Consider the following 24,744-nt stretch of genomic DNA (forward strand, 5'->3'; position numbering starts at 1 on the left):
GCAGCCAATGAGAATCTCAGTACTGTTATGGGAATAAACAGGATACAGCATGTCAGTGGCAGCAATGAGGTGATTGCATGTTCTCTGTATGCCACAAATACACCACCCCTTTAATCGCTTACAATTATGTTAGTAAAATGGTTATTTTTATTTTTTTTAAGCTATTATTTAATAGACATAATGTACAATAAATTAATTATTTATATGGTACTATATGCACAATATTTGCACAGCATAAAAAACTTACAAAACGAAAACTATCATCCTTCTGAATTTTAGGTACAAATCGGTATGTTCTATGTGTGTATTATTTATATGTATTTTACAAAAAGGTTCTATAGAAAATCTGGTAAATGAATCTCAATAGCTGCCCACTTGATTCCTTTTTACCATAATATTTAAAGGAGATGTCCACCAAGGCACATTTATAATGTTGAATGTTGATACCCTAAGTACAAACAGCAGTGGTCCATTATGATGTAGCAGATTTCGTTACTTATCTATAGGTGGACACATATGCCGTCGTACATAGTAGTAAAAGTGCACTTGTGTCTGTATGTAGAGTCGGATGTATACTGAGATGTAAACAACCATTCAGCCAGCGTAGTACTTACACCATGTATACACCAGGTGTACCAGTGTGTATATCTACGTCTGACGGAACTGTTAGGCATGTGTGTTAGTTCTCAATAATGTAATAAAAATATGTTTTAACAATATTATGTTGTGTACAAATAAGGTAATGCAGTCAGATACAAAGAGAGAATTATGTCTTATTAATAAAAGCGAAAGTTGTATTTACCATATGAAAAAAAAACCTTAAACACAACACCTCCAAATCAGTCATTAATATCTTTAAAAATTAAATGGGAAGCATCTTTCCTACAGCAAATCATACTGAAATGACAACTGAGCAATGGGGAGAGACTGACGCTAATTCATTTCATTACTTGACCTAATATAATAAAAGCAATGCTAATCAATGAAGTACTATCAGCTGGAAGTCAATATAGAAACGGACAGATAGCGCGGCTCATAGACATCATCATCACCATCACTACATACATTTACACCTGTCCTCCAGCAGCCAGAAGAGATACGCTTCCTGTGTCCACATCTAATTAAGGTGCAATTAGGTAAACACACCCTTACTGTACTTGCCTACAACTTCTCTTCCAGCATCTCTCCAGGAATAAGGAGTAGTAAGACAAAAATACACAAAAGTTTTGATATAGACGTATGTGTGCGTTTATTTGTGCACTTGGAACAGTATTAAATTGTGTATCTTGCATAAAAAAAACCGGACTTTCGTCCAACACTAAATGAACCCCAAAGTGTATAAACATGTACTATTAATTAAGTGTATCTAGATCTCAGGCTGTTCTATTGCTGCTCATGTTTTTACAATACTGATCTCAATACATCAGATCTATTGCGCCAGTACTTGTATCCAATTCCTTTGATTTTGAGAAAGGAAAATCAAAGCCAGCTAAACGAATGAGGAACACATTTGAAAAATGTACCAGTGTGCATCCCAGGACAATCCAAAATGACTTCTCAAAGTGTTCAGTCTGGGTTTTAAATACAAATCCTCCTTCTTTGTAATTTGCTATCTTCTCTGACAGGTTGTGCAATCTAACTTCTGAAGAGAAGAGGATTAGTACGAGACAACCACAGGAACCTACAATGGAAGAAAATATATGTATCAATGAAAATAGCAACATTTAGACATATTTAAATATATTGGGCCTCGTTCAAGGTTAAGAGCAAATCCAGCTAAGGGTGTAAACTTGCCCCTAGACAAACCACGCAGTGGTGGAAAGGTGCACCTCACTAAGTTGTCTAGGTGAATTTTTGGTTTGCATGCAGGGAAAATATTGTCTGGTTTTGCATGTAGCACACAATTGCCGGGCACCTTTATGTTTATACTGCAGTATAGAGGTGAGTTAGGACAAGGCCCCCTCCCATTCCTAAGTCTGTCCACACATTATAAATCTGCCCCCCTGTAGGGCTAAGTTTTGCCAAGGTGTAAATTTGTACCTTCTTGCTGGATTTACCACTAAGTTTAAATGAGGCCTTAATATATACAAGTTGGTTTTTATCTTTCTTCTATAATATTGATGTTTGAACATCTCATATAAAAGGTAAACTTGGTTTGTTAAAGGTAAAGTATGTATTTTATGAAGTTATGTTGTTATAGGACTCTCCATGAGTGTACATCAATCTATAAATATATTATTAGGCAATTTATATCTATGTTATTGACTCCAGCTGTCACTATAGATAGAATAATTTATTTATATATTTACTTCAGTTTAAGTACATTTATACTAACATTTTTATTGTCTTAAATTAAACCCTATTTATTTTTCTATATATAGGTACTGAGTGGTACACATAGAGAGAGTAGCTTTTCAACTCTGTAAGCCAATCGCTCTAGACACTTGTAACTTTTCCACAAGCCTAATATTTATCCTTATTCAGGTATCAGTGCTGATTGATAGTGTGTCCACTTTCCTCTTTGCCCCATGATAGATTATAGTGATGTCTAGGCTTTCTGGTTGTGTCCCTATGAGGTTTCTTTTATCTGCTTTTGATTTTAAGTATGGCATTCTACTTTTGTTAAGGGTAAATTATTATTATTATTATTTATTTATAAGGCGCCACAAGGTTTCCGCTGCGCCAAACACAGTACAAACAATGGACAGTACAGGGAATAACAGTACAGAACAATAAACGAGAAGTACCAAGGCTTCAGATACTCCAGGGAAAGCAAAAATACTGAAGTTGGAACAGAGGAGAAGGTAGAGAGACAGGAGGGAGAAGGGCCCTGCTCATAAGAGCTTACATCCTAAAGGGAGGGGAAACAGACGATCGGCACAAAGGGAGTCAGAGGACGGGAGCAAGCGCACACCTCTACAGAGGAGGAGCCAGGAGATGAGAGCGAGCATGGAAAGAGGGTTAAGTGGAAGGCTGTTAGGCTTTAAGGAAGAGATGTGTTTTGAGCGCCTGTTTGAAGGAGCACAAGTTAGGGGATAAATGGATGGAGCGTGGGAGGTAATTCCAGTGCAGGGGGGCAGCTCGAGAAAAGTCTTGAATTCTGGAGTGGGATGAGGTGATTAGAGTGGAGAAGAGACGATGGTCATTGGCCAAATGCAGGGACCGGCCGGGAGTGTGGATGGAGAGGAGATTGGAGATATAGGGGCCAGTAGAGTGGGAGAGGGCCTTGTATTAAACTTGACTCTTGCATTTCAGTGAATCTTACCCTTTGTCTGCTGGCAGGAGCTTCGAGGGGTGGGGTCAAGTATCGGGGCCCAGGCCTGCCTGGAGCCCTTGTCTTCCTGTGTAGTGGGAGGAGCCACTAACCTGGACACACACCCCTCAGTGGCTATCGAAGGCGCCCAAAAAATTTGCTGTACCAGGGCCCAAAATTCCTCTTGGTGGCCCTGTCTGCTGGATAGCATTTGGAAGATGCAGTCTATGTTAACAGATTATGGTGGTATGTAGGGCATTCTTAGATAAGATCATTATTGAATCAATGGAGATAGAAAAGAATCCCCATTGTCTTAGTGGGTAACTGCACTTTGGTTTAGATAACCCCCTCTCCTTTAGGCTAAGACTAGAAATAAAGGTGAATGTGTATTAGAGTGGGTTTACCCCTTGCAGGTACTTTAAAAAAGTCACTTGCAATGGAGAGTATATGTAATGTAGGACATATACATATTTAATTTTCCAGTAACTATAATGAAATTAAATTTAATGTTGAAATCTTCCATTAAAACCATGGTTTTCCTTCTACTTTTTGTCCGTATAATCAGTGGATGACTTCTATATGAGCATACTTCTTAAATGAGTCATAATACATCTTAAAAACAAACAAGCAATATTTTGCTTGGGGCAATACTTAATAATTAATTATTAGCAGTGCACCCCCTTCCTCACCCGCCACCTCTGCAATCTGGTGAAAGCAGTGCCAATGTACACGCCTACTCCACAGGCTCGCTGTCCAGTTTGACCTTTTAGGAGGATGTCATTAACTTACATGAAATGAAGCACCAGAGGTATAATCCCACTGGACCGTGTAGCGTTTCATATGGATTGCCGAAAGCGTTGAACATGAAGAAGCCAGTCCCTACCAAAGCAAACACAATCAGTGCCGTTGTGAATATAACCACACTGACATGCATACTAGCAGGGATGGCGTTCAGCAAGTCTGGAAAAACTAAGAAAAAAAATAATTAGGTGGCAATAAAAGTAACAAAACAAATATAGATTACTTTATATTTTATTGGACAGTATCACTATCCCAAAATTTCGGAACACAGTGTCAAACATGAACCTCCCAACCTCCTGCATAATTTCCAAAAACTGCCCCCTAGAATTTACTGTGTGGAGCATATTGCAGTGAGTGTGTAATGTCACATTATTCCTACGAACATATACTGTCCAACAAATCCCCCATTTAATGTAGGCCTGACGTCCCTAACTAAACCCCCCATTATTTAATGGATTTATCTAGCTGACCATAAAACCATAAAATAACTGTTGTTGCTGTTACATTAGAGGTAGTCTTTTTGTGGACTGAGACAATATTCAGCCTATCGATGTACTGGGCATTAGTCTACCACTGACGTATGAGGCATGGACAGTGTCATAAGGTTTTGGCGACTACTGCTTCAGTCCGCACAGTGGCTGCCTCCATTGTTTGTACTAAGAATTTCTAGAGAATGTAATTTGTTTACTGTGCACTACTGAATTAGAAAGTGTTAGATAGTGACAGATCCACATGTGTAAGAGGCTGAGATGAGTATGTGCTGCACCATTAGACTTCTCTATACATTGTAGTTTAAATGGAATGCAATTTCCTCTCTCAAGGATTCTTGTATAAAACTAGAACTTTTAATAATATAACACCTGAGTAATATACATAACAAAAGAAAGGTCAAACGAGCAGTTAATTAGGAGCCCAAAAAACAACTTTAAAATTAGTGGGGCAGGGTCAATTGGGGGCATTTGCTAGACTATAGCACAAGGAGCCCAGGACCCGAGTCTGAGCCATAGAACCCTTGTTGATCTTAAGCAGTGCTTTGACCTGACTTTTCCATTTTTGCAACCCACGATCATCTGAGTCACTATGAAAATGTATAACATGAAATTGCTCTTTAGCTGGTGAAGGTGTTTATAGTAATTGTTGAACCTGTTAACCAGGCCCGGCGCTCCCATTAGGCAAGGTTAGGCACTTGCCTAGGGCGCCGGGCTCTGGAGGGCGCCTGGAGGGCGCCCTCCAGAATGAAAATTACTTTAAAACTGTGCGGCGACCACTGACCATACCTGTCACGGCCGCCGCACAGCATTCAGATGCACGGGGAAGGGGGGAAGAGGCTATTGCTCACCACCGCCGCCTCTCTGCTCCGTCTCCTCCCCTCCACTCACTAGTGTCAGTGAGTGGAGGGGAGGAGACGGAGCAGAGAGGCGGCGGTGGTGAGGTAAGGAAAGACGGGGTGAGGGGGGAGGAGGGAGGAGGGCGCCGATTGTTGCGGGGGAGGGGGGGGGGCTGGGGCGCCAATTTTGTAAAAATGCCTAGGGCGCCATGGAGGCTAGCACCGGCCCTGCTGTTAACAGTTTCTATTTAACAAATTGTATTATTTATAGAGTGTGGGCCTGATACAGCGTTGAATGTACACCTGATTGTGTAGCGTAAGTTGCGTGAATTTGCTCTGCACATGCCCACAGAATTTAGGAGGACACAATGTCATGATGGAGGGGGCACAGTATGATGAAGAAGTAGAAACAGTTATGAAGGGGCAGAATAGTGAGGAATGAGGGGGCACAGTGTGATGGAGGAGGGGCACAGTGTGATAGAGGAGGGGCACAGTGAGATAAAAGAGGCACAGTGTGATGAAGGGGTGGCATAGTGGCATGAAGGAGTAGAACCAGTGATGAAGGGGAAAAAGTGTGAGGAATGAGGGGACACAGTGTGATGGAGGAGGGGCACAGTGAGATAAAGGAGGCACAGTGTGATGAAGGGGGGCAGTGAGATGATGATGACAGATAGTGAGCATCAAGAAGTAAGGGAGGGGTGAGGTAGAGAGGGAGAGAGGGGAATACCTGGAATGAAGATAGGGGCAGATAGGAACAATGAAAGGAAACAGGTAAGGGAAAGATAAAGGGAAATATGGAAGATAGAAAGAGAGACATGAGGAAGAGGTAGAGGGACACAGTGGTAATTGAACACAGGAGTGGTGGGGGCTCAGGGTGGATAGCCTTGCATCATTTAATGTTTTATATTATTAGATAATTTGTTAAATTGCACCTAAAATTAATTTTACTCTTTCAAAACCCCTAAACTTTTGGAGGGCCCAGGGGTGCCGCGGCGCTGTCACTGGGGTGCCGCGGGCCAGACATAGAAAAAAAAAAAAAAAAGAACACATAAACTTACCAATCCGCCGGGCCCCGGGACCCAGCAGCCTCCTCTCCCCGCAGCAGCTGTCACAGAATATCGACATCAGTAACAAGCTGCGGGGAGAGGGGGCTGCAGGGTCCCGGCGCCCGGCGGATTGGTAAGTTTATGTGTTTTTTGTTTTTTTTCTATGTCTGGCCCGTGGCAGAGGAGTGACAGACAGCGGGGCAGAGTGAGAGTGACTGCGGGGCAGAGTGAGTGTGACAGCAGGGGCAGAGTGAGAGTGACAGCGGGGCAGAGTGAGAGTGACAGACAGCGGGGCAGAGAGGGAGTGACAGCGGGGCAGAGTAAGAGTGACAGCGGGACAGAGTGAGAGTGACAGCAGGGGCAGAGTGAGAGTGACAGCGGGGCAGAGTGAGAGTGACAGCAGGGGCAGAGTGAGTGTGACAGCAGGGGCAGAGTGAGAGTGACAGCAGGGGCAGAGTGAAAGTGACAGCGGGGCAGAGTGAGAGTGACAGCAGGGGCAGAGTGAGAGTGACAGCGGGGCAGAGTGAGAGTGACAGCAAGGGCAGAGTGAGAGTGACAGCAGGGGCAGAGTGAGAGTGACAGCAGTGCAGAGTGAGAGTGACAGCGGGGCAGAGTGAGAGTGACAGCAGGGGCAGAGTGAGAGTGACAGCGTGAGAGGGGCAGTGGAGGGGGAGACAGCGTGAGAGGGGCAGTGGAGGGGGAGACAGCGTGAGAGGGGCAGTGGAGGGGGACACAGCGTGAGAGGGCAGAGGAGGGGGGACAGCGTGACAGAGGGCAGAGTCGGCAGTGTGAGAGAGGGCAGTGTGTCTGGATGCAGAGGGGGCAGAGTGCCTGAGGGCAGAGTGTCTGGATGCAGAGGGGGTATTTTTGCATAAAGCTAAATAAGTATTTCTATCCTGACCTAAATACTTATTACAATTTTTTGACCCAACTACTTCTAAAACAGGACTGCTCAATAATTATTTTGGAGGGGTGCCTTGAAAAAATTTGGAGACTCTATGGGTGCCGCGAACTGCAAAAGTTTGGGAACCACTGCTATAAGATATTATTATATAAGGGCTTTGTAATCTGTAAAATTGCCATAAAAGCTGGTTGATAACTGCAAAATATTACATTATCTTTTTCAGAGTCCTGCTGAATGGAGAATTTACCACAACTTGCGATAAACAAAATGGGGACATTCTTACAAAGTATTATAGCTATTGTCTTGGTTTTATTTTCCCCATATAAGTCTGTGTTTATTCTATCTTCTCCTATGTACTTTCTAGCTTTTATCCTTTGTTATGTGCATTTCTGACTGAATAAGAATATCATACTAGGAATAGCATATTATAACAATTTAATTTCAGCTGCTCAAATATAGGCATAAGGGCGATATGGGGATGATAGATTATAAATGTTATAATGAATTATAGTTAAGATCTAGTGCTCACTGTTATGTTTTAATCACATTTTAGCAGTACAATTTTTACAATTTTCTCAGGGGAGCTGTGTTTTCTTAATCCAATTTTCATTAGAAAGCAATTTTTGTTCTAATGCCCAATTGTGTTTGCTATAGATTTTATAACACATTGAAAACCACCATTGTTACATATCATTTTTACAGAACTGTATACAGTACATAGATTACAATGGGTTGGCATTACATAGCACAACTGTACAGTGTCTACACAAAGTTCATCAAACAAGTATTCTTATTCTGAGATTCAGGGTAATATATTGATGTGACATGGGTTACTTTATTATTGTTTACAAAAGTTTTATACATATACCTCTAGCAGCAATACGTCATCACTTATAAACTGGACTCATTTTTACATAAGCAACATAATAAGAGGAGATTTACACCTACAATACTCAGAACTTTGTTCCCTTGTGTGATCATTAAAACTTTTTAGCTTAGCCTGAGGGACATATCCCATTATTCTAGCCATAAAATTTAATGCTCCAATTAATTTATTTTGGCTTGGTTAATATAACTCTCTGTTAACAGGTCTACACTTATACAGGCAAACCGTACACGAGTCTGCACAGGACAGCTAAAGGCGCAGGGCAAAAGGAATTAGATGCTTGGCAAGGGAGGAGTGAAACAGTTCAATAAATGCATTGGAAAGCACAGGGAGAAGGTTTGGGTACCTGAAGTAAAGTATTAGTTATTCATTTTGGTGGGAATGATTTGGGGAGCAGAAAATCCATTGATCTGGCTTTGAGAGTAAAATTGCATTGCATGGGTGAAGGACTAATGGCTCAGTACCAGAATAGTTTGGTCAGAGGTAATACCCAGGATCAAGTGGACTGACCCAATGGGTGGCTCCGCTATAGATGAGACACGTAGAAATGTGACTTCTGCAGTGGAAAATTTGTGAAAAAAAAGTATTTGGCTGTGTGGTCAGATATGTGTGGACTCAATTTAACAAGTCCCTTATTGATTGTGATATTAACGGTTATGGCTGGAGCTGATGGATCCAGTGCTGTTTTCTATTGCCACCCTTTCAAAAGATTTAAAAATAAATCTGTGACCTCTTTTTCGCGAAACAAATCTCATGGCTTTTTCTGAATGAAAAGTAGGGGTGGGAGGTGTAGTAAGATAGGGGGCATCAGCCGTCAGACCGTTTATAGTGTTTTCAGATAAGTGCTGCTTCAGTCACATTACTCACAAGGCATTTGCAACAGTGTCAGAGATTACAAAGAAGGATCTTTCCCAGATCCTTCTCTGTAATCATTGCTTTATATCTGAGCGGCCACCCCTAAGAGGCACATTGATACTCATTATTTTGTTATTGTCTGTTGGGGGACGATATTACTGTACATAGGTAGTGATATCTCTCCAGCTTGTATAGATAGCAGAGCTGCAAGGAAGGTTGGCACATGGGTGAGACCATGATAGGGTGGGAGAGGCTGAAGGCCCAAGCTGAAGCCAGAGGTCTCAGTCATGGCCACATTGGTCACTAGTATACAGTTAATAAAAAGGAAAAACACAGTACCCATGTGAAAGTGATATGGGGAAGTGATAGACTGAAATTGTGTACTCTCAAACACAGGTTATATCCCCTTCTATATTCCCACAGTGGAGGAGCTAGTCTTGGGCAAATTAGAGTCAGTAAGTAGCCAGATTGTGATAGGTGGGAAAATGATAAGACTTAACCCTGAGTGTTCTTCCCCATGGTGGTTGGGGACCGTTGGCTCCCTGTGGAGAAGGTGCCTACTAGTATACAATGACCTTGTTGGCTAAACATGAATAGTTTGATAGTATTTCATCTGCATATGCTAATTGTTTAACCCACACATCTTGTTATCTCTTATCCCTGATTATACACTCGACCTGGCAACATTTAAGAATAACTTATGTAACAACTAAAATAAATACAAACAGTTTACAATGTTAACACGTGTTAACCAAACAAATAGGAACAACAAATGACAATAAACTGAAAGGCAGTGAGACCAGGACGATTCAGAGTACACAGAAAGAGGCGATGGAAAAATTGCGCTGCATGGTTTCACATTTCCTAGCCATGTTTTCTTGAGACCAGATCGACTTCATGTTGGACATTACAATGGGGGCATTTCCTGCCCCCAGGTATCTCTCCTTACTCCTCTTCCAAGCCAGCTTCTGTGCCTGCAGTGTCACACTTCCAAACCCTACAAGCTTCCCACATGCCCCCCATTTTATGACCTGATCCAGGCAGCTTCTGTTCCCCCCCTTTTCTCAGCTGCCGTCCTGCCCTCAATGGTTTAACCCCCCCTGAGTAAGTGGCCAATCCACATCCATCTTATCCAGAACAAATTTCATCCACTTCCACCCCACACTCTTCCAATGTTGGTCCCCTGCCCACCTTCCCCCCCTCTTTTTTCTTCACCAACCCCTTCCACTACCCCGAGCTGCGCAAGCATCAGGACTTTTAACTAGTTTCCTAATTTAGGGCTCCCGCTTTTAACAGCTATAGCTGCCTCGCACAAGGGGCTCAGGGCGAATCAGAGGCTGTCACAAGTGAATCCTGCAATTTGGTTCCGGTGAGCATGAGAGACAGGGGATTGGGGGTAGCGCACTGGCTCATATATAGTAAATACTGGGGAGGACTTCTTGAACTCGGGACAGAGAAAAAATAAGTCTATGCATTTCTTGCTGTCCCACATGAGAGGGTGTAACTGAGAGGGTAGTGGACATATAAGTAATAGAGTTGAGACACATGAACAAGGGGGCGACCTGGTGTTCTTTACAAACATGGATATTCTTAGGGGACTGAGGGCTAGTTCTCGACAGAAGATTAAATGACCACCATCATTTATACAATTAAAACTGTTTGCCAAGATTGAAAGGTATTATTTCAGGTAATTTATTAATTATCTTTATGATATGAGGGGGTAAAAGGTGAATGTGCAGAGTCAGAATATCAGCTGTTAGGCATTTAATAAAGTATTTTATAATTTATTATGGATTGCTATCTGTGTTTTGTATACTATTGTAAATTTCATGCACGGCGCTGCTGACCTTTTGTGGCGCTTTATAAATTAAATTATATAATAATTTTGACATTTGCATATTCCTAGCCCATGGTTTCCCAGTTGTAAATATTTCAATATAAGGAGGTTTTCAATAGCTCAAAACTAACCACCAGACCACCATAGAGTCGCCTCCTGTGTTTTTACAAATGTGTCATAATTGTGCTACTTAGTGATTTTGATTGTCCAGGACAGATATCACAGGACCTGTGCAGAAGATACAAGCAAAATCAGTTCTGGCACATCATCAAAATAATAGTGTTTTTCAGAGGTGCAGCCTATAAATAAATCTAAATAAATTGACACTCATTTCATTGCAAAATAGGCAGCAGTTTGACAGTGGAATAACTGTGACAGGACCAGATCTCCCTATTAACTTCAATAGATACCCTGAGTGAGCATATCTCAGTGTATCCTTCATTTAGAATACTGCAGTTTCCTGATCAGAAAATCACAGCTTTCTAAAGCTCCTGTTTGACCTTGCCCTTAGGTTAATGCCACACAAAGCTGCAAAACCATTTACATTTTGTCTATGTAGAGCTGTAAAACACTCATGTGGATCTGAAAAATGTGCTAGAAATCAAAAACCTTCATACATAAAAATGAAAGGGAACTGCAGCCCAGTGCCATAACAACCATTGTGCGATATCACAAGAGATTTTTTTCTATTGTTGCACTAAACTTTGATTTACTATGGATCTGTTCTATTATTGTTATAAATTCTTGTCCTGCACTAAACTCTGATGTGCTCCTGTTTTATAGCACCACTGTAGTGAATGGGCAAATTATAGCTACACTCGGCCATTAAGCAACGGTCTCTGTAATGTATAGTGGACCACCAGGGACTAGGCTATGTATGGTACATTGGCCACCAGAGAATGAACCACTTGGGACAGTGACTGTGAGTTTGTTTCACTGTATGTCTATATTCTATATGTTTGTGTGTCAGTGTGCTGATTTACATCTAGATGTGTGTGTTTTTGTGGTCTTTTTTGTTCAAATGTAATTTGTGTATCATAAGCAATACTGTATCCCTTACATTATTATGAATATTAGAAGTTACCTCAGTATTCCAAGACCTATACAAAAGCAAGCGGCCTGCGACCTTATTCCTTTATATGATCATGGGATTCCTCTAATATCCTTATAATTTATAGTATTGTTTGCATTATCCCATATAAAAAACTAACATTCCATATGAATTTAATTATGCTGTTAAAGTTAACTCAAAAGATAACCTGATAATCCTAATTGTGGCTGCAGATATCGTTTGAATTGTTTAATTAAACTATTTCCACACCACTAACTTTACATCAAACGTTTTGTGGAATGTTATTTAATTTGCGGCTTTATATTTATTTAAAGATTTTTTGTGCTAAAAAATGTGCAATAAAATAGGATGTAACATTAGACAATAGTCATCTGCTTCAGTGTAGAATTGTAAATTGGAATCCTTTATTCATGTGTCCCAAAGTGACATTTTATTGGCAGCCCAGCACAGGCATCATTAAAATTGTACATGTGACTCCGACGATCCACTTCACAGTGATGCTTCTATAAAAAAAAAAAAAATAGTGCCAAATAAAATAATAATTGCATTTTGTGTGTGGATGTCAGTGACCTTTCTGAAAATAAACTGACGACTCCGAAATTAATGGGAATAACAGGGAGTAGCTGAGGCAGATGGTTTTCCTCACAACAATTAATTTACAGGCTAAGCAAATTCCTGAATAATTAAGTGATATATTGGTCAGCAGAGCTATACAGTCTAATGCTTCTCTGCCAAAAACCAATGCAACTTGCACATTAATGGGGTTCATTTACAGTTGGAAGCAAGGCCTGGTTTTAAGTATGTTTTATATTTGCATATGCACACGAAGAAAGTATGTGAATGTAGGACATGTACGGTAAATGCGTGTTCAAGTAATTGCTCTAAAGTTAGAGGTGGACACAGTCGCAGATACGCCGGCAAGCCCTTGGATGTTAGAGAATGCTGACGATTGTAGTGCCAGCCCTGCGCTGAACTATCTGGAGCTGTTTGACATTATCTCCACACTGCAGGTTCCCTGTTATAGTCTCATCAGCCTAGCCTGTCATAGCCTGGTTCTGATTGTGGCTTTTACAGGGGTACCCCACGCTGTTCATCGCCCCACATTTGCCAAAACCGGCCCAGACTACGAGCATTGGTGGTTGAATGATTTTTAGTGCATCAGCGGGTTCACACCTTTTCTTTTATTCATTTAAACTTTTTTTTATTTCACTATAAGACGTTTTTCAACCTCATAAGGTTAATGATGGTGGATAGTGTCTTGAGTATGCCGCCGCGTGATGCGACACTTAAAGCTTATCTTCATCTTCTTTAAATGTATCTTCTTGCAGACACATTTATGTATTTATTTTGAATTGCACATATCGTAAGAATTGCACGCCTGTTCTTTTGATGCAAATGCATCTGTTAGGACTCTGCCTTCATTCTGAATTAGGCCTGCAATACCTCTGTGCTACCAGAGGTGCTGCTGTTTTTTCTGGACACATTCTTCTTTCCTGCAAAGGGGTTAAGCACTCATCATCTGTGCTGGATTGTGGTCACCTATGTCTGGCCTTTATTAGATTGCTTTTTCCTACAGAGTGGTGCCAGTTCGTATGTCTATGCTTCTGCTGGTATCTCTGGGAAACTCCTGTTTGAATTCTGACTTCTCCCTGACATTTGAAACCTGTTTCGTTCCATCTTCCTGCACCATTTCTAGTGACCCAGACCCTGGCTCTGTTTGACCTTGTTCCTGCTTAATCCATAAAATATTGCGGATATTCAGCTTCTGACCCCAAGCTTGCCTGACCCTCCTTTTGCCTGATTCTCACATGGATCATCCAGTGCCTTGTGCCTCCAGGTTAAGCTGTGCCTCGTGTCTCCTGACTAAACCTGGTAACCTGAATCTGAAATTACCATTTGTACCTGGTAATCCAGTGTCTCCTGCTTCCCAGCTAACTTGGTTTCCCTGACACCTGTATCTGCATTTTTGCCACTGCACTGAACCTATTTGTCAACTGTGTGATTTTTGTATATAATAAAGACATTCTGCTTTTAAGCACAACTACTCTCCATGGTGTTGATACTGGGAACCCTAACAGCATCCAACTCTAAATGATTCCCAAAATTTGTGAAAAGGCAGAAACATTGCAGTTTAAACATTGCATCATCAATTCTCTTACCACTTTAGAAATACTGCCATTAAATAAAACCCCTTTCATGAAACTTTTACATTAAATACTAATCTAATACTATTTTAAGCTTATTTATGGCCAAAGTATTCTTGAGAGTGTGGATTGCCCTGTTTGAAGTAAATCCATTAGCCAAAATGAAGTGTAGATGGAAGATGCTATGAAGGGAGGTCTAACTGGCTGATGGAGGAAGGAAGTGTTAAGAAACAAGGATCTCCCCTGCTTGTTTGGTCTGTCATCTATTCAATTACTGCTACTACTATGTGTAGCAGCATTCCTGCAGTTTACTGATTCAGCTGGTTGCTAGGCAAATAGTTACAAGCCTCCTTCAGCTCCCAGTCTGGCAGCCTCAGGTTTGCAATCACCTACCACACTCATGCAGCTAATCATCCTGCAGTTCTGATTGGTGCTGCTGTCTTTTTCAACCTTTTTCTGGCTTCATACCAATGCTGATGATAGTTCCTGCTTGACCTAGTGTTCCTTATATCTCGACCTGTTGTGTTATCAGTGTTTTACCTGGATTGTTTAAAATATTCTGCTGTCTTCTCAACTCCTGACACTTGGCTTGTTATATGGATCTGCATATACATATATATATATATATATATATATATATATATATATATATATATATATATATATTTATACCTGCCCTGACCCCTGGTTTGTTTATAGGAACCGATGTCTTCTCTACACTTAACAATGGCCTGTCTGTTATTTGCATTAAGCCCTTCTTGTCTGCTTGACAGTTTGAAATACCACGCCATCTATTTGCTCACTACCTGCTAGTGTGTAATTTACACTTCACCAGTCAAGTGTCAGATCAATCCATGTTAACCACTGCCTGTCAGATTATCAGTTTGCAACACTACACCATCTGGTTGCTCACTACCTGCTATCGTGTGCTGTCCACTCCACTAGGCAAGTACAAGTCTGATCCACAGTTTACTGTACAAACCCGTCAAGGTTGCTCACTACCTCCTACCGTGTTCCGTCCACACCATTAGGCAATTTGTCCTGGGGGCAACTTAGTATTATGAAACATGTCAAGTTCCTCAGAAAGTGGGCTGCTAAAGGTAAACATCTCGCAAAGCAGTTGTAGTAGTTGAGGATTACTTACACCTTTCCCTTAACAGGATGTTCGTGGGTGTGGGGTTAGCTGTCAGGGTGGAAGTTGGGGGTGGTAGTGGTTGACTTCAGGAACAAATAGGAAGGGAATCCATTTTAAAATTGAGAGAGGAAAGAAATAAATGTTGTTGCTGCTGATACTTGCAGCAAACAGGGGAGTAACTAGACTTTTGTGGGCCCTATAGCAAAGTTTAAGCCCCCCCCCCCCCATGTACCTCCCAATGATTTAAAACTCACATATACACATTGGGTGTTAGCTGGAAAAGCAGGCCACCCTCACATAGGGGCCCCTGAGCAGTTGCACCCACTGCACCTATGTTATTTATGTCCTTGGTAGATTGTAGTTTTGGGAGGAAGGATACAAATAATTATAAGTTTGTATTTGGTTATTCTACATCTGAATTTAGTATATAGGACATTTTGCTCATTTATGCTCATTTATGATCATTTATGCTACTCTTACTTTTAATTTGTGTTCAGGGCAGGTCCATCTCACAGCACAGTGTGGTGAGTTCTTTACAATGGTGATATGCTAGGATATTTGCCGTAGTGACTAGTGAAAGGTAATTTGGGGTTATAGATCAATTCACCTGGTCGAGTCTCCTCTAAGCACTTGCTAATCATATATTTTGGAAGATATCATAGGTAATTAATAAGATAATTAATAAATTGCAAGAGACATTGTCAAGAACTTATTTGATTGTGTAACTGGAAAGAAACATCTGTGAACATGCACCCATTGTCCCCTCTTTATCTCATGTAACAGAAGTGAAAAGGTTAGGTGCATCTGTGCAAACTGTGGCACATGGTACCACCAAAGAGAATTTTGGGCAAAGCCTTGGCCATATTGTTCTTCCCAAATGAGGCCTAGAGAGACAGCCGTTTTGTGTTCTGAGGAGAAGACAGGTGTTCTTTAATTTCTATTGAGTGAAAGTGAAGTACCCATGTGTCTATATAGTAAGTGGCTTATATAGTAATTAGTTTTAACTTTGGTGAAATAAATGAGTTAATCGTTGACTTAATTGACAGATCTAGCCTCAACTGCTGCATTGAGAATTTGCTGTTCAGTGTAACATCACAAAATGGTTTCTTCTTAACAAGTTCTCATTTCACTATTAGTTATCTTGACTCCATTTACTACATTTGTATAGTAGATATGCACATGTTATTTTATACTGAAATGTATTTTTCAATGCATGTAGATCTGAATGATCTTTGCTGAATGATCTCATGGTAACACAAATGGGGATATTATTGATGACTAAGAAATGAGGTTGTAGAATTAGATTACACAATGCATGTTTCCTATGCAAAGGCAATTACAGAGTTTAAATGATTTACGAACATAGCTCAAATGTGAATATCTGCACTAAAATCATAATAACCAATCAGCAATTAGCTTTCATCAATTTAGAGCAGAAATGTGTTTTTGCCTGCTAGAGTTTTGGTGCAGATTTGCACTCAAAGTATTGTTACTAGATGACACTGTCTGTTGCGTGCTCTTATGGTTTCATTTGTTACTGATCTCATCACATCAGAGGAGCTACACTGTATATAGTTACTTAAAGTATTGCGTAACTTAAGGAATTTGCAATCACTTACTAAATAATTAATATAGTACTAGCGCCAAGAAAGAACAGATACTCTTTATCACACAATGAAAGAAAATGATATATACTTTTTGAAAGGTCATATAACACAATTATTTTGTGTACCATATATAACAACAGCTAAGCTATGACTACAAAATGATATATTCCCATGCCAGTTATTCCCCTTATGTTTTAAGTATCAAAGTAGTTTAGAGCAATTAATTGGAAATATACTAATGTTGAATTGATAATTCACAAGGAGCTAATTACATCGCTGAGGAATGTACAATGTGTCACATGAAATTAGCATTCCTGCGTCACAGTGCTTGATTCTGACCAGCCTTATCTGGGTGACATTTGTATGTTCTACCCATGTTTGTGTGGTTTCCTCCCATAGTCCAAAAACATACTGACAGTTTAATTGGCTACTCACAAAAAATGGACCTAGTGTGTGTGCAGTAGGTGATTTATAAGGCAGGGACTGATATGCATGATTACATATTCACTATACAGCAATGCTAATTTGATGGCCTTATATAAACAGTAATAAATAAATTAAGTTATAGACTGTAATCTCATGAACGTTGGTTGAGCCTACATAAGAGCTGCAGACACTCTTTGCACATCAGTTGTGCTTACTCAGTATCTCTTACTTATTAAAGGTAAATGGCTATTTTACTTGGGCATACTGTTTGCCTGATTATACATCAATATTTAGCACATAAACATTGATCATGCAGGAAGACAGTGATATTAAAATTGTCTGTTTCTGTCTTTTCACATAAAAAACAATAAAGTCGTGCTCAGTTTACGATTCAACAAATCTAATTGGTTGCTGTAATGTGACAGGGCACGTTTCTACACACATGTGCACTGTGTTTTGGTCATACAGTATAAATCTGTGAGCATTGTGCCAAAAGGGATGAAATCTTAAAGCACTTGTCTTATCTATGTACTAAACAGATTGCCCCTACTGACATCACTTCTCTTGAAAATTGTTTTTTATCAGCAACATGTTTATTAGAATTGATTTTTTTCCTCCACATTGGGGTCAAATCATAGATTTTTTCCTGATGATCAATTTCACAGTATTTTGCAATTCTGATTTTGGTCAATAACATTTGGAAGGAGATTGCCATTGCTGTCATCATACTCTGTATTGTATAAAATGACACATTGAGTCTTGCTGGTCTTTGTAATATCTTGTAACCGATCAATATTGTGTTAACAATAATATAATATAATTGATTATAAATTATTACTTTGTAGTTCTAAGACGTCTATTGGTACCGTAACACTACTGTATTAATACTCTTAGTACTATACATTGCAATAATTAGTTCTGGTTATCCACTACTCTTCGTAGAGTAAGACTCCCCATATAGTTTAAGTGAAATGCAGTCAGAATGTGTTCCATGATTGGTAACGCCATCCAGTGTACATCTTCTTCTATACACGTAGTCTGGAATAACCATTTGATGTGGCAAAATGCTCACCTGGAAGCCCAGATTATGGATTTACATGAGAATTTAGTAACATGGAGAGGTGCTTGTTGTTGCACTGTATGTGGTGGAGACATGGGAGAACTTAATCCTGAGTTTGGTAGCTAGGTCAGAGTTGATAGCAGGAAGATGGAGATGTTAGTGCTTATTTCAAACACTCCAATACGTGCCAAATTGGCTGATATTGAGGATGTCAGGCCAGGAGTAACATTGCTGCAGCAGGATACTTCCATTTGCAACCAGGGGAATGACTGCTCCAGTGAAAATAGGATCAACAGTGTAGTAAAGGGCAAATTGATGCTGGTGGTCGTGGGTTCAGTTATTAGGAGAATAGCTAAGGTATGCTGTCGTCAGGACCATGAATGTCAATTTTTTTTGCTTTCTCCTGGTTACTCAAAGTTGCTACATTGTGCATTGGGTCAGCAAAATGTTTGACAGGGCTGGGAAGGACCTAGTGGTCATGATACTTAGATCCAGTGACAACATTAGAGGTAGATGGATGCTCCTCAAAGACATTGTCATAAAAATTAGACTGTAATCAAACAAGGACTTCCAAAAATAATATTTTCTAAAATAAACTTATACCATGTGCGACACCTGAAAGACTTAATGAGAAGATGTATGAAGAAGGATTTTGGTTTTTTTGAGACCTGGGGGCAAATATATCAAAGCTGTGAGTTTCCGGTGGGGTTGAAAAGTAGAGATGTTGCCTAGAGCAACATATCAGATTCTAGTTATCATTTATTTAGTACTTGCTACAAAATGACAGCTAGAATCTAATTGGTTGCTATAGGCGACATCTGCACTTTTCAGACCTGCCAGAAACTCGCAGCTTCAAACATTTACCCCCTGGACTGATTTCTCACTCAGACACCACAGTAGGGAGACCTCAATGAGGAGACTGCAGTTGTACTGGGGCAGAAGACAGTTTCATGGCTTGGGGAGATAAACAGGAACTGTGGGTGACGGTGAAGACAGAAGCAGTATGTAGTATAGTGTAGACAAGGAACATGGTTTAGTCATGGGAATTGAGGGTGGAGTGAGGGGAGGGATTAGAAGAGTTAATAAGTAAAATTAAAACTGGAAATGTAAAGTGTTCGGAAGACTCTTTGTATATGTTAACAAACAAAATAAGTATACTAGAAGTAATGACAGAGAGAGAGAGAATCAGGATGTAGTGGGTATAACTGAGACTTGGCTGGATGGACGTCTTGACTGAGCAGTAAATTTGGAAGGATACTGCATTTTTAGGAAGGATAGGAAAGTGGGGGATTTGTGAATAGGTACAATGTGTTTAAGACCTGCACGGGGGGAAGGGTTGTGAAGATAATGGCAATGTAGAGTTCTTGTGGGTACATGTACTGTCCTTGTGGGTACATGTACTGATTTGTTTTTTTTATAAGCCACCTGGCTTAAGTTAGCATATTTAAATGCAGCTATTAATACAAATTGAAAGGGCAGCAAAGAGAATTGTGATCCCCCTCATGGGTGATATTAATTATCCAGAGATAAATTGGGACAATTAAACTATTGCTCCTAGTAAAGAAAATGCTTTTTATCGATTTTAAATGACAAGTTGTAGAAGAACCAGCTTGAGGGTGATCTCTGCTGGACTTATATCTTATATCTTATAATATATCTAATGTACAAGGGATGGGGCATTTAGGGAATAATAATCCTTACATAGTAAAATTTTACTTAAATATAAGGTTTTGTAAGGGAGCTACAAAAATATGTTAATCATCTCAGAGAAGTCTTGAAGCTTGTAGACTGGGAAAGTAAAATCTTATAGAAAAGCACAGAGGCAAAACAGGAAGTGTTTTACATTTATAAAAATATTTGAATAAGTAATGTTGCAAGTACATATCGTAAATCTAGAAAACACTAATTATATAATGGAAATATAATGAATGTGGCAAAATATGTAAAAAAAGAAATCAGGTTAACCAAAAATGAAGTGGAAAAACTCTAGTCCTAAAACCTTTTCCAACTACATAAACAGACAAAACAATGTATAATATTGTGTCAGTAAATGATACAATAAGAAAAAAATACGATAATGAGAAAGCTGATATTTTAAATATATTTTTACTTGTTTACAAGTAGAATAAAATGCCAGATAATAGATTGTTTAGAAATAACCAATGCACTCAATAAATGTTACTTGTCTAGCACAGAAGGAGGTGCCTAAACAAGATTAACACAAATAAAGCATCTGGTCCAGATGTCATTCACCCATGTGTGCTAAATGAACTAAGTTCAATAATTGATAGACCACTATTTCTGATATTTATGGACTCCCTCATATCTAAGTCAGTGAGCAAGATTGTCTGAAAGCAGATCTTGTATCAAGGGAGCTGAATAAGGAAATTATAGACCTGTGAGCCTGACTTCTGTTATGGGTAAATAGTTTGAAATGATTCTGAGATATACAATTCTGAAATATATTGTAGATATTAATTTAATACTTGTGGTTACAAAATGCGTGGTGTGTAACTGAAAAATATGAACATTTATGAGACAAAGCAGTTACATGAAAATGGGAAATACATTGTGATCAGTACTAAAAGTGCATGGGCAGCTAACAGACAGGGCTCCCAAAAGAGATAACAATTACAACCCATGTCTAGACAAAATAACAAATGTATGCATTTTGCAGTTGTTAACATAAGTGTCTCACATTTTTGCACTGTGCTTGACTAATATCTGCCCATTGTTGTGCATTGCCCAGTTATCTCTCTTGTAATTGCTTATACTACAGTTTCAGTTCTTCAGGCTTTATGAAACATATTTTCTATCTAGGTAAATAACTGATATATCTTCACAATGTTATCTTGAAGACAATTCTTTTTCTCAAGGACTCAAAACGGCTGATGACAGAGCTTGTTTCAGTTCATTGAGTTGTCTCACAAATCAATTGTCATTTTACTATTACAATATTTGCCTGGTCAACAAGTTTTATGTTCTGGACAGAGAGTAATGGATATGCACATATACTATAATACTCGTTTGCAGGTTTAAGCTTATTACTTTCTCAGGAGAGCTGGGCACCACAGAAAAGATGCTTTTTTTGTATTTTGTACTTTTTGTTACATATTGTGCAGTTCAACAAAATATGTGGTCACTATCTAATTGAAGGTTGATAATTCAGTGTGAAATGATCAGAGCTAGTAATGTGCATTCACAAAGAGCAATGTATCAATAACAAGTTTTATTCTATGTGCATATGATTGTGATATCACTTACACATATAATACTTGTATCATTATCTTGCTTGCATATGCAGAAAAACCCTACATTCTTTCCTAATCTCTCCCAATGTTAATCTAACCTAATTCTATTGCATGTTCGCATGCATACAGAACTATATTTCCAGAATGCTGGACATATTTGTAATGGTTAAGTACTCAGCCCTTTTATTTCTCTCTATGGGCTAGATTTACTAAACTGCGGGTTTGGAAAAGTGGAGATGTTGCCTATAGCAACCACAGTAGAAAAGAAAAGAAAATAAATGATCCTAAGGGGCACTCAAATGGACAAAATTTGTCTTAAATTATCCTAAATACAAAATGTATTTAGGATAATTTAAGACAAATTTTGTCCATTTGAGTGCCCCTTAGGATCATTTCTTTTCTTTTCTTTTCTACTTGGGTTTCAAATACTAATGATCGGGCGCACCCTTCCCAGAATTGGATAGTTATTATTATTATCCCAGCCGAAGTGGCATATTTATCTGAATAGGAAGTCTGGTGGACTACCTAGTGCGGTCTTTTTTCTTTTTTGTATTGATGGCCTATAGCAACCAATCAGATTCTAGCTTTCATTTATTTAGTACATTCTACAAAATGACAGCTAGAATCTGATTGGTTGCTATAGGCAACATCTCCACTTTTTCAAACCCGCAGTTCAGTAAATATACCCCTATTAGTACATTATAGTTATTTTATTATGCCTATGAATGTGCTGCATTATAACTTATCATTATCTGCTCAACAGGCCAATTGCTTGTAAAATTAGAAATACCACTTTAGACAAATTAGACTTATCTATGCTTTTCCGTTGGCAAGTGTGCGAATGTATAAAATACTAGCTATTTAACCATATTTCAGTAAGTAATTGGAGTGTGACTATTCGTTTTGGTTGTGCATTTTAAATGTAATGGTTACATGTATATTTTCCCAATATTTTTTAATACATAAGAAGACTAAACTACTTTCAGGTACTTACATGAAAATGTGGTAGGTCTCCCTCCGAGTCCGCAGTGCTTCACTCGCTCTCCATAGAAAAGGCCATATTGGATTTCCCCAATAAACTTCTGCAGTTCATCTCCTGTAGCATTAACTAACAGGGCTCCAGTTTTGCACAGAACTGTGCCTTTCAACCAGAGTTGAATTCCTAAAGCTGCGGCAATTGCCAAAGCGCAGGAAAAGCTTAGTACACCAGCCACAAAAAACAGGACTTTCTTCTGTAGTTTAGTCATGACTGCATCAAAAGTCTTCACATTTCACAAAGGCAATCCGTCTAGTATACCCGTGTTACAAGGAAATACAATAGACTCACAACTGAAGAGACTTGCAAAAGACACAAGCTTTTCCATTTGCATTTGATTGTAGACCAAAGGAGAGCACAGTCTATGCTCAGTCGTTAACAAGAGACATCTGGGATTGTGACCATAGAAACATTGTCCTTATAATAGTAATATAGGAGTAAAAACACAATAAATGCAGAAGCTGATATTGCAATTTCTTTCTTTTGACTCGAGGACAAAGACTCAAAGCAGCAGATGGAACCTCTGTGAAACCTGATAGATTCTGCCTTTCTCACAAACTGCATTCTGCCTGATTGGCTGAGATGGAATTTCATTAATGGGCAAGGCTCCCATTTTAATTGGATGTCTTTTAGAAAATGCACAATCCTTCTTGGGATGACCCACAAGACCATAAATCTTCATGGAAAAGATTCTGTATCCAGTCATCTAAGGTTGAACGTATCTGCAGCATCACTCATTTTCAGTTTTCATATGTGTTTGTGTTATTGATTTATTTTATGTGCAGTAGTGAGAGAATACAAGTACATTCTGACATGACCCCTCACACCCTAGGGACATTAATCATATTCTCACAGTAAAAGATGTCCACATTATGAGAGCATGTCAGACAATTTATATTTTGTGACCAAACTGGGAAAACATTATTGTGTGTACAGGGTTCTGTGTGACTACCAAATTGGGTCATCAGCGTCGCCTATTGGCGCTTATACACTCAGTGTTCGCAAATAATTTAACTGAAACATATTTCATTGGAATCTATAATCAAAAACCAACATTACCCCACACTAGGCCGTGCTGCAAAAAGGGAACTCCCCTTCAATTAACAAAGCAGCATTAATGAAGAAATGCCTTAAAAGGTCATTTGCATATTGGAAAAAATACACAGTGTCTACAGCAATATGCCTATGTCTCGGTCTGTGCCAATGCAAAAGTGCACACTCCTATTTTATGTTTTAAAGTGCATTGGTACATCATCATCACCATTTATTTATATAGCGCTACTAATTCCGCAACGCTATACAGAGAACTCATTCACATCAGTCGCTGCCCCATTGGGGCTTACAATCTAAATTCCTTAACACACACACACACACACACACACACACACACACAGACAGACAGACAGAGACACAGACTAGGGTCAATTTGGTAACAGCCATTTAACCTATCAGTATGTTTTTGGAGTGTGGGAGGAAACCGGAGCACCCGGAGGAAATCCACACAAACACGGGGAGAGCATACAAACTCCTCGCAGATAAGGCCATGGTCGGGAATTGAACTCATGACCTCACTGCTGTAAGGCACCATGCTGACCATTGGTGTACACATTTCTAGTGATCAATTGCAGGTTTGCTGTCCGTCATAGGAGTAACCAAAAGTAAAATCTTTGCTTTAAAGTTATGCCTACTATCACTTTTAGACCAACCCCTAAATTATTTGCAATGCTAATGCACAATAAGCCAATCAGAAGCAGCTAACTAGTGCTGTTGATAGTCATCACCATCATCACTGCATATCATTGCACCAATCCTCCAGCAACTGCAAGAGATAACACCACATAATAGGTGTCTCTGTGGATGCATCCAATTGAGTCGCATTTATGTGAACATGTCTTTACTGCACTCAGCCTATGCTTGCCCACCCCTTCACACCCTTGTTATACCTCTCCAGGGGAAAGGAAATGCAAGTCAACAATAAAAAATGGTCTCCCGCAAAAAGCAAACAAACAAAATGGGTTCATGATTAGTAATAATAAATATTACATTACATGATCATGACAGCAAGATGACATAGGAACTGCCTTTATTTCATATATTCTATTTG

The 24,744-nt window shown here is 39.5% G+C and overlaps 1 protein-coding gene across 1 annotated transcript; it reads right to left on the minus strand.

Annotated features, from left to right (window-relative positions):
- Positions 1 to 917: 917 nt before the first annotated feature.
- On the minus strand, positions 918 to 23,172 carry CLRN1 (clarin 1). The gene is made up of 3 exons (XM_075201967.1): positions 22,599 to 23,172; positions 4,043 to 4,222; positions 918 to 1,681 (listed from the first exon to the last, which is right to left on the minus strand). The coding sequence occupies exons 1-3, from the start codon at positions 22,849 to 22,851 to the stop codon at positions 1,416 to 1,418; spliced, it is 699 nt and encodes a 232-aa protein (XP_075058068.1). The 5' UTR covers positions 22,852 to 23,172; the 3' UTR covers positions 918 to 1,415.
- Between the last annotated feature and the right edge of the window lie 1,572 nt (positions 23,173 to 24,744).

The sequence above is a fragment of the Mixophyes fleayi genome, chromosome 3 (genome assembly GCF_038048845.1).
Source record: "Mixophyes fleayi isolate aMixFle1 chromosome 3, aMixFle1.hap1, whole genome shotgun sequence".
Lineage (NCBI taxonomy): Eukaryota > Metazoa > Chordata > Amphibia > Anura > Limnodynastidae > Mixophyes > Mixophyes fleayi.